The sequence below is a fragment of the Pyrus communis genome, chromosome 7 (genome assembly GCF_963583255.1).
Source record: "Pyrus communis chromosome 7, drPyrComm1.1, whole genome shotgun sequence".
NCBI classification, from domain to species: domain Eukaryota; kingdom Viridiplantae; phylum Streptophyta; class Magnoliopsida; order Rosales; family Rosaceae; genus Pyrus; species Pyrus communis.
In genome coordinates this window covers 9,615,487-9,626,264 of record NC_084809.1, presented here as the reverse complement: position 1 = coordinate 9,626,264, position 10,778 = coordinate 9,615,487, and the positions used below count along the sequence as shown (strand labels likewise).

The 10,778-nt window shown below is 34.4% G+C and overlaps 1 protein-coding gene across 4 annotated transcripts; it reads right to left on the bottom strand.

Annotated features, from left to right (window-relative positions):
- Positions 1 to 6,803: 6,803 nt before the first annotated feature.
- Positions 6,804 to 7,943, bottom strand: LOC137741157 (uncharacterized). Of its 4 annotated transcripts, none has more exons than XM_068480962.1 (4): positions 7,591 to 7,943; positions 7,428 to 7,491; positions 7,256 to 7,327; positions 6,804 to 7,164 (listed from the first exon to the last, which is right to left on the bottom strand). In XM_068480962.1, the coding sequence occupies exons 1-4, from the start codon at positions 7,816 to 7,818 to the stop codon at positions 7,118 to 7,120; spliced, it is 411 nt and encodes a 136-aa protein (XP_068337063.1). In that variant the 5' UTR covers positions 7,819 to 7,943; the 3' UTR covers positions 6,804 to 7,117. The 4 variants fall into 4 exon arrangements, 3 of the variants coding, with proteins under 3 accessions (XP_068337063.1, XP_068337064.1, XP_068337065.1); XM_068480963.1 differs by having other exon boundaries at positions 6,806 to 7,164; positions 7,684 to 7,943; XM_068480964.1 differs by having other exon boundaries at positions 6,807 to 7,164; positions 7,702 to 7,943.
- Between the last annotated feature and the right edge of the window lie 2,835 nt (positions 7,944 to 10,778).

Genomic DNA, 10,778 nt, shown 5'->3' with positions numbered 1-10,778 from the left:
ATTTTGTTTTTATCATTAAAACTCAAAATTTTCAAACCTTTTTCATTAGTTTTCCTAAAAAAGAAAAATGATTACTAGATGAGGGCCTCACCAAGCGATGTGAATCATTCATCACATGCATGCAGATTGCTTTTACAATTATGAGTGCAATGGATTTTTTTTTTTTTTTTTTTTTTTTTTTTTTTTTGAGCTTAGTTTGTAATGAGTTAGTAATAATATAGTTTAAATTATCTTTGACGAGAATCAAATTTAAAGATTTTCAAATAAAAAAAAAATTAAACTGTATTACTAAGTGGCATAAGTGTAACGGATTTAAATTAGTTAAATTCTTTAATTCCATCAGCCATTAGATCTCAAGGATTAACTATGAGTCTGTTGCTGGAGCGCTTGGTTTTGGTACTCGGATCCTTGTAAAAAATTGGTTGTTTTTAATACTCTCCATTCAAATAATTCATTGTTTTGGCCATGAACGAAAATAGGATTATTATTATTGCCACAAATGCTCACTTAAAGTTTTAAATGAATGTATAGCAAAGATTCCATTTACTTTTTCCTCGCACGCGTTTCTTCTTTTACTTTAACGGGTTTGAGTTTCAGCAAGTTTACAAGGGAAATAGTAAATGACTGTACATGGACCTAATTGAAAGCCGAAGGTGAGCAGATGATACTTACAAACCTCGGCCCCATTTTTCACAAATGTCCTCTTCCTTCCCTTGCTAAAGATGCTTTTTTTCCCTTTTTGTTCTTACACAAAAATAGAAGATAACGCAATAGATTTAGGCTACGCTGTCTAGTTGAAATGTATGATTAGATATTGAACATAATACAAATATAAGTTGATTGTCTTCGTCATTCATGTGATTAGTCAAAACTGAGGGTTTGCATATCTTTAGTTTTTACTACAATCATATTCTACATTCAATATGATATACAATGGACTGTCATAATAATTTGGTTTGAATTTGCGTTTGGTGAGAATTGATTCAATCGAACTTTAGGTCTTTCACTTAAAAATAAACAAAATACCACCATATCGTAATATTAAGCTATTAGTATTCACACTTTTCAACAAAGTAATACTAGATTGTAGTATTGATGGTTTGTTTACCTATATGTACATTGTATTTAGCTTCCAATTTCTCAAATCTCATTTTCTCTGCACTAAAGGAACACAACGTTAAGCCCAAGGGCCAAGGCGAACGGATGTATGTATTTGGAACACAAGTTTAGTGGATCCTTAATCCATTCCCCCTGAAAATACCAAACCCAAAACAGTTAAAAAAAAAAAAAAAAAAAAAAAAAAGGTTGCTGTATGGGGACCTCACCACGTGATGTGAATCATTCATCACATGCATGCAGATTGCTTTTACAATTATGAGTGCAATGGATTTTTTTATTTTTTTTTTAATTTTTGAATTTAATCTTGTAATGAATTAGTAATAATATAGTTTAAATTATCTTTGATGAGAACCGAATTTAAAGACTTTCACATAAAGAAAAATATCACTAAATCGTAGTACTAAGTGGTATAAGTGCAACGGATTTAAATTAGTTAAATTCTTTAATTCCATCAGCCATTAGATCTCAAGAATTAATTATGACCATCTGTTGCTGGAGCGCTTGGTTTTGGTACTCGGATCCTTGTAAAAAATTGGTTGCCTTTAATAATACTCTCCCATTGATATAATTCATTGTTTTGGCCATGAATGAAAATAGGATTGTTGCCACATATAATCTCCATCGTATCATGTTAAAAATTATGTTATGCGATGATGTGACATATAATTGAGTTCTAAAAATTTAATTATATATTATCATGTGGACTAACTCATCATTTTGGTCCCTAACATTTAAAATCGATAAAAGTGGTCATTGAGATTATTCACCGTCAATCATTTTAGTCATTTCATAAACAATCTCCATTAAATTAAGGATATTTTATCAAATCAACCCTTCCACTTGAACGGGTGGTTTCTTTAATTTAACAGAGTTTTTCACAGAAAGATCGAAACAATTGACGGTGGATAATTTAAGAGGTCACTTCTATTGGTTTAAATCTCAAAGGTCAAAGTGAGGGTTGACAATCTAAAAAACCATTTTGGCACTTAGATTGTGGCTCTGTCTTCAATTTATATTTCTCTATGCAATACAAGGCAATAGTTTGTGGCTAGTGAGAGTGATCGATTCACAAAATTAATAGTGAAGTTTTTTTCACTCTCAAAATTTTGTATATAACTTTAAACTACTAGAAGACATATAAGTTTCACATGCTCTCTCGATCCACAATCATGTGGGTGTTTTTTAGTTTTGTTCGAGCAGATTGGGAACAAGAACTTTTTTAATTATGTATGGTTTTTTCAAGAGCTTTTACTTCTGCATGTCCATATATTTTCATTTTTTGTTTTGCCATTTAAAGAGAGAAAAGTATAGAGCATCGTAACTTTACATTTCACCGGTGGAGCAGCATTCACATACAGGTAGAAGATATTATGTGAGGTGTTCAAATACGGCCTGTCAGCCAAGAATGGAAATACCAATGGAAAAAAATATCACTTACTTTTTCATGAAATTTGATTTGTGCATCAGGATCAAAATTATTTGGTCACGTGAATTCCGACTTGATACGAAGAACAAATGGTGGCACACCAGATAATTTAGAATAGCACATTGATCAAGTCAACAGTAAACAGTGTATTTCTACCCCTAATTGAATTGCCGGGGCATTTGACATTAAAAATTTACTTTGCATAGAAGAAAAAAAATTAATATTACGTTTAATTTCGAGTAAGACTTTTAACCAATCATGTCTAGCCAGATGTTATTATCTAAAATTACAATCTTGTCCCAATCATGCCACGGTTCATATTCTCTTAGTTTTAATATTATTTTTTTGCACTTTTTTGTATTTGTTTATAATTTTTAAACATTTTTTAATAATAGAATTCATATGGACCGTCGGATGGCTTTTTTTTAATCCAATCCAAGAGTCCAGGTTGTGCCGCTTAGAGAAGAAGTCTTTTACATATATATATATATATATATATATATTTTTTTTTTTTTTTTGAATTTTTAATAAACAAGTTATCAAGGGACCGTTGGATTTGGCAAATCCGACGATCCAGATTCACAGTTTGCTACAGCACGGGTCTGCTGCCTGGTGCAAAAAATAAAAAATAAAAAAATAAAAAAAGTGGGTGAAGTCCTAACGTCAAATAGCCTTAAGTGAGGCCTCAGGCCTCAGGCCATTCTCGCCCAAAATGGCTACAATATTGGCTTATCCCATTAAATACCTCTACAACGTGTTTTCATAATGTCATCAAATCGAAGCTTGGTCGTTCCCAATGATAGGATCTTCACTAATCGTTGTATAAGCACGACATCAAGCAGCATCTTCATAAATTGAGTAATTTTCACCTTTGTTTGAAGCCTCATTTGAACCTGCTATTGATGATAAACTAAATCAGCAAACTAAACAAAATAAATTATATATAATAAGTATATAAAATGAAGTTGTGGTAAACTTGGTTAGATGAATTTAGTACTTATAAGAATAATGAAAAAGCAAAAAAAAAAAAAAAAAGAGAGCAACGGCCAAATTGAAAAAACATCAATCTAGCCATTTGAAACAAGAGAGAGAGCAGCAGTAACCGTAGCTTTCAAGTTGAACTTGTAAAAGAAATTTAAAAACAAAATGAATCGGGACCCTTCCTTTGGAAACTGTTGATTCTTATCCCGGAAGTATTAGCTGCAACAAGAAATCGATGTATCATTTGGTCTTTCTCTAAGGGATAATGATGTTCACGTAACCATTTTTATATCTCACACGTCTTTATTATTCTTATCTTATTGAATTTTATTCGATAATCCGACGATTGAAAATTGAGAGAATGGTGTGCAAAATAAAAATGGATGCACGGATAGTACTACCGTAAATAATAGATGCAGTAAGAAATAATGGCTATAGAAAGTATTAATATATAGTATAGAAAATTCATGATGCATTTCATTCGTTGAATCTAGCCTTCGGTAAACAATTTATTTATAGAAAATAATTTACATTTTCAGCTATATTTTGATTGTAGGTTTGGAAAATGGAAAGCACGAGTACTTCAATAATTAAATAAAAATTATCTTTAGTTCATATCTTACTAGATTTAAACACCTGATTATTTTAGGCATATTTGCAATCTAATTCAGCTAAATTTTTTTACCTTTACTTCTTTTGTTTACTCATGGAGTTAAACTTAAGAGGAAATTGAAGGAATGGTCCTGAACTATGATCGAAATGTAGTTTTGGTCCTTAAACTTAAAATTCATTAGATTTGGTTCTTGAACTTAACAAATTGTAGAGCATTGGTCCCTCCATACTAACACGGTAACACCGTGAGATTTTCGGTTAGTTTGATGATGTGATCTTTGTGGGCTCCATATTTTTGTTAACTAAATGTCACGTGGCTTAAAAATTCAAAATTAAAATAAATACAAACATAGAGAAAGTAAAAAAATAAAAATATAAAAGCTAACTCTCTCTCTCTCCCGTCTTCCCTTCTGCCTCGCCTCCTCCAAACCCCAGCCACAGCATTGTAGCACTCTCCAAACAACCAAAACAAAAGAAAGTTTCTAATCCAAATGTCGAACACAAATGCCATTGTTGGATGATCAGATGGACAAGATCGCTTACGGGTTGGAGATGGCAGGGTGTCGGTTTATATGGGGCGTTCGATCAAAGACGTGGACACCGGATGAAGAGTGGGAAAATGACACGTGTCTGTCATTTTCTCGTTCATCGTCTTCGATCTATGCTTTAACTTCCAAAATCCTCAGCCATCAATTCCATTCTCCCTTCCCCATTTTTCCCACCCTCCACCTCCATGGATTTCCTCAAAACCTTATGATTTCGGATATGTTGCCACTTTCCATGAACGCGTTTTGACGCAGGAAGCATGTAGAGCTTTGGTGCGGGTGTTCACACCACCAGCTCTCATGGATTTGCTTCGACGGCTTTGTTGCCTTCGATGGCTTTGTTGCTCATGGGTTCTCTCACCAACTTTCTTTAGTTTGTAGTTACTGTTCTCACGGCTTTGTTTCTAAAAAATATATTCGCTTTGGTGAATCCAATTGAACAATAGAATATCAATTCTTTGCTAATATAAAATAGTAGTTAACCATGCATACATTTATTTACAATTTTTCTCCATCTTTTTCTTATCTTTTCCACATGCATATATATTTTCTAGTTAATAACCAAGTAAATATTATGTAGATGTACAATTTGTGGTCGAAGCAAAATTCCAGTACGACCCTTCATGCAAAGTCGCTAAGGATTGCAACAAGTTGTGTTATCACTGCAAGTGCATCAAGGAGACTTGCCACTGTTCAACAGAATTTCAGACCAAGTCAATTTCTGAAGAAGGAAACCCTTAACTGAGAGTTCACTGATGTTCTTGGAATAATTGTGCTACTAAAGCACAAGGGTTGTAATTTGATAAACATATGAATAAATTGACATCTTTTCCTTATCCTAGCAAACATATAAATAATAATTAATCATTCAACTTGTGGCGTTTGAGTGCAAAAGTTGGTGACAACAGTACAATATTTAGCAAATTTCATTCTAAATAGATGATTGATATTTCTCGATCACTAGCACAATATGAAACCTAAAGGCAATATGTTCAGGTCAACAGGTTAACCTCACTCACACAAGTAGATTAACACATAATGTTTCAATGGTTGCTCATTGCATCAATTTGGAAAGAGTCTGTTGCTATACCCATGGAAGCACTTGATAAACACTTTCAAAGAATGTTGGTTTTGGCGGAATGGGTTTGCATCTAATGTACATGGTTGTGAGAAAATGTTGAGCAATAGGATAAGGAAGATTACACAAACCATTGAAAAGAGCAACCACAAACACCCTAGTCAATTGACCTTGCTCACCAAGGTGAATTTACTTGCTCCTTCTGTCCATTCTATCTTTTACAAAAGAAGCTTGGTAGTGGTACCAAGCCCAAGTCTCCTCCTTTACTCCCAGTGCTTGTGGGGTGAGGAAATTGAGTAGATAGCTACACTCCATGGTACCATTAATGAATGGATTGGTATTATTCTTCTGGCTTGGGCTATGGAATCATTGGCTACCTTGCCACTTGAGCTTTGGTGAATTGAGCGATTCAATTAAGTCCGGTATCATTCTGGTTTTCTATACAAACTGGGCAGCAGAAAAAACAGATTGGAATCATCAGGGGCAGGTGCTTCAGTCCTGCTCAGTTACTTAACCTTAAGGCTTGAATACAAGCCTATTTTCGGGGCGGGATGGAGTTGTTAGGTACCTCATTCTATTGGGCCTATTCCATTTAGTATAGTTATCCCATTCACATATTTCGGGTTGTAGATTGCTCAGGCTCTATGTATTTAGTCTCTTTTACTCTTTTGAAGGATTATGAATGAAAATATAAATGTTTTAGTTCATCTCCTTTCCCCTTTTCTCTCTACTTCTCCCTCTTTTCTTCCTTTACGATTATTGATCCCATAACATTCGCATTGGAGTGTTTACTGCAATCAACACTCCAATCCGATTTTTCAATCGATATATTCATCATCTTTTCTTTTCCTCCTCAAATTACTTTCTTAATGAAATTGAAGATTCGGTCCACGACTGTGAAGTGTACATCGATGGCAAGATCTATTAACGCTATTGAATTACAGAAATCTTAAAGAATAAGAAACTAAAGGAATCGAAGAAGAGGAGAGAGAGCTTTCAATCATATATTCTGAGTAAAAGGAAATATTACATCATGAGTCTCTAAGTCTCTAAGACTATACTTATATGGAGACCGTGTTGCACAGTTTTACATTTTTACCCTTTTAACTCCAACTACCTCTAACTGTTTTGAAGATAAGTCCCACCTGATTCCAACTAATTCAATTTATTTTGGTTAAGATCAACAGTATATGAGTATTATTAGCAGAAGTGGGCAGAGGCAGACAGACAGATTCAACAACAGAAAGTGGAAATTTTATAACTTTTGAGGTTTATTTACATAAAATCCAATACAATTGCACCTCCAGTAATCCAACTAGCAAGTTCGTACATCCGTTCCTTAACAAGTTACTGCCTTCATTTTTGCCAAAACTTACGTTCACATCCATCCATAGGCAAGGAACCTGAGAAAGATTAATTTTAAAACATGATCAGCGTAAAGTCTAGCGGAAATCAGAAAAACAAAAAACAGTTCATGTAGATTCATAAACGTACAATCTCGGGTTGGCCATCCCAAGCGCTGTCGTGCTAAATCGTATTCGATTATCTTATCTTTGAGAATAATATCTGCAATGGAAGAAGAAAAAACATCATACTATATAATGTCACAAACAGCAAGTGTGTTTTCCCTTAAAACTCGACAACCAGGTAATAATTCGGATCTAACCTCCAAAGATTGTGACCGGTCCCTTAGATTTCTGAAATGCAATCTCCCAAGTAGTAACACCATTCTGAAACGATACAAAGTTCATCACATTAACTTCAAACAACCTTCAATTTCATTTAATATAATTATGTATATTGCAACTACTTTGAAAAAGAATTTTTACAGCAGGAGCTGGGAGATAAAACACAACATCATAGGACATCGATATGTTGACCCCGCTGCCGACAACATGTTTGAATATTTTCACGTGTCTTACGTGATCCCGTAGGCGAACCTGGTGTAAGTCGACCGGATAAATGGGGGAGACTGCAGGCCGCAGCGTTAGAACCACTGCTTGGACAGTGCAGAGCCGGAGCAACAAGAAGGTTATGAACACCAAAAGTGAAGCCATGTGGTATCATCTGGAGGGGTCGGAGGGAGAGGGAGAGGGAAGGGTGATTGCCTGAAGGTGAGTGGGCTTCGGCTTCCAATTTAGAGAGAGGTGACTGTGCTTCTGCTTTCTTTACACACAGAGAGAGGGGGGGAGAGAAAGAGAGAGAGAGAGGGGAGGGTGATTGAGAAGATTAGTGGTGATTAATGGGGAGCTTCTGCTCCAATTTATAGAGAGAGGCAGTGACTGTATGCTTCTGCTCCAATTTATAGAGAGAGGGAGTGACTGTATGCTTCTGCTTCTTTCAGAGAGAGAGAGAGAGAGGTTGAAGCGAGTCAGATAGAAATCGGTGGAGCTACTATTTTTGATGGCATGTAAAGACTTTCAAGGCATTAGCAAGTCTTACTACAAAAACCCCGCGAAATTTTAAAATAAATATATGGCGAAGATTCCACTGACTTTTTCCTTGTACGAGTTTCTTTCTGCACATGGACCTAACTGAAAGCCCGAGGTGAGCAGATACGCACAAACCTCGGCTCCGTTTTTCATAAATGTCCTCTTCCTTCCTTGCTTGAATTAGATAAAGTTGTTTGAGCCCAAATATGCTTTCTTTCTCTATTTGTTCTTGCACAAAATAAAGAAAACATGGTGAGTGGTATATTTAGGCTACGCTATCTAATGGGACAGTTAGGTATCAAACTAAGTCGATCATTTTTGTTATTTACGTGAGTCGAATTTGAGTGTTCAAGTTCTTTGCTACATTTAGCATTACCTATACTAACGAGTGTGAGAGTGAGCTAAATCTCATAATGGACAAGTCATAATAATTTGGTTCAAATTCGTCTTTGACGATAACAAAATGAAAGACCTCTCACTTAAAAGCGAATATGAATATCCCTATACTGTAATAACACATGACTAAGTTTTTGCACTTCTACATCCGAAAGAAAAATGCTAGAACAGAACACCAACATTAAGCCCAAGGGCCAAGGCAAGCGCATGTATGTATTTGGACTTGGTTTCCAAATACAAGTTTATTGGATCATTTCCCCTACAGTCAGCTTGACAAACACCAATCCAAAAACAGTCCCAAAAAGACCACTAAAAAAAATGTAAATTCGTAGAGGACCCCATGCTGAGCCATTCATCACGATACCACATGCATGGCCTATTGCTTTTACAGCCTTTACAAGTTTATGGAGGGCTCTTCCACTCATTCGTCACAATGCAGACTACTCTTTTTCTTTTTTCTTTTTTTTTTGGAAACTATGCACACTACTTTTTCGTTTTTACATTGGATTTAAATTAGTAAAAAAATTCTCTATTTCCATCAGCCATTAGATCTCAAGGATTAACTATGGCCGTCCATTCCTGGACCATTTGGTACTCGGATCCTTGCAAGAAAATTGGTTGTTTCTAGAACTGTAAGGGTAAATCTTTATCGCAATTATTTTACTTTTTTTAATTGCGTGATGAAAAAGATAGACAAAGAATGAGATTGAAATTGATACATGACATAATCTCTCTATTGTAAAGATAATCTCATAATCCCCATTGCATGATAAATATTATTAAAAAATTAAAAATAAAGCAATAAATTTGTATCTTCTGCGATTAGGAGCGTTAATTAGGTAATCAAGAAAACAAAAAAATAAAATGCTAAATAATATTATAAACTTTCCTGCAAATAGAACCAAATTTCTATGAGTCATACATATCATTTACCTAGAGACCGGTGTTATTTCATTTTTTTTAATTTTATCCGGTGATATTTATTGAATTTTTCTCAAATATTGGACACAAAACGGTCAGTATGTATGTGGAACAGGGAAACCCCTTGCTTGAGACCATAAGGAATCCAACATTCCCTGCGCTTGTCCATTCAGTAAAATTACAAAAACATCGTCTTCTTTTTTCAAGAAATATGAGAATGTGAGAATCTCGAGGAGGACATGAAAGTAATGGTGGATTTGGTCACCAACCACCATGACCACCATGAGAGGATCTTTGTTACAATTTTGTTTTGAATTTTTTGTTTACATCATGCAGAATATTTATACTATATGTATTTTTATATATGCAAAAAAAATCAGTTTTTCCGTAAAATTAATGAACAATATGGAAAGGAATCTATTTATTTGTAAGCACGTGCATGGTCATTTGTTTTCCGATGTGAGACTAATACTCTCAACATGTCCTCCTAAGTGTACCGAACATGTGGACAACATAAAGATGTTATAGAGCAAGTGTAGTCGTTGAGCTTCACGCATGACAGTCTGCTCTAATATTATGAAGAAAATCGATATTCCACCATAAAATCATTTAGCAATACGATCAATATGTATATATTTAAATATATTACTATATGTAGGATATTTAATTGTGCAATCCTTATATAAGTTTTTTTTTTATAAATTTTTTTTTAAATGCACAATTATATTTTTTGAAGTACTAATAATAATTTTCTTTTAATCATAATTTTGGTGGCTTTTGTGCTGGAAATGTTGGGAGCTTTTTAAGATTCCACAAATTGGGGTCGAAGCAAAATTATGCATGTGTACAATTTGGGGTCGAAGCAAAATTCTAGTTCGACCCTTCATGCAAAGTCGCTAAGGATTGCAACAAGTTGGGTCATCACTGCAAATGCATCAAGGAGACTTGCCACTGTTCAGCAGAATTTAAGACCAAGTTAATTTCTGAAGAAGGAAACCCTTAACTGAGAGTTCACTGATGTTCTTCGAATAATTGTGCTACTAAAGCACAAGGGTTGTAATTTGATAAACATATGAATAAATTGACATCTTTTCCTTATCCTAGCAAGCATATAAATAATAATTAATCGTTCAACTTGTGGCGTTTGAGTGCAATAGTTGGTGACAACAATACAATATTTAAAAATTTTCATTCTAAATAGATGATCGATATTTCTCGATCAGTAGCACAATTATTCAACTTGCGATTCCAACTTCGGTAAAGATTCA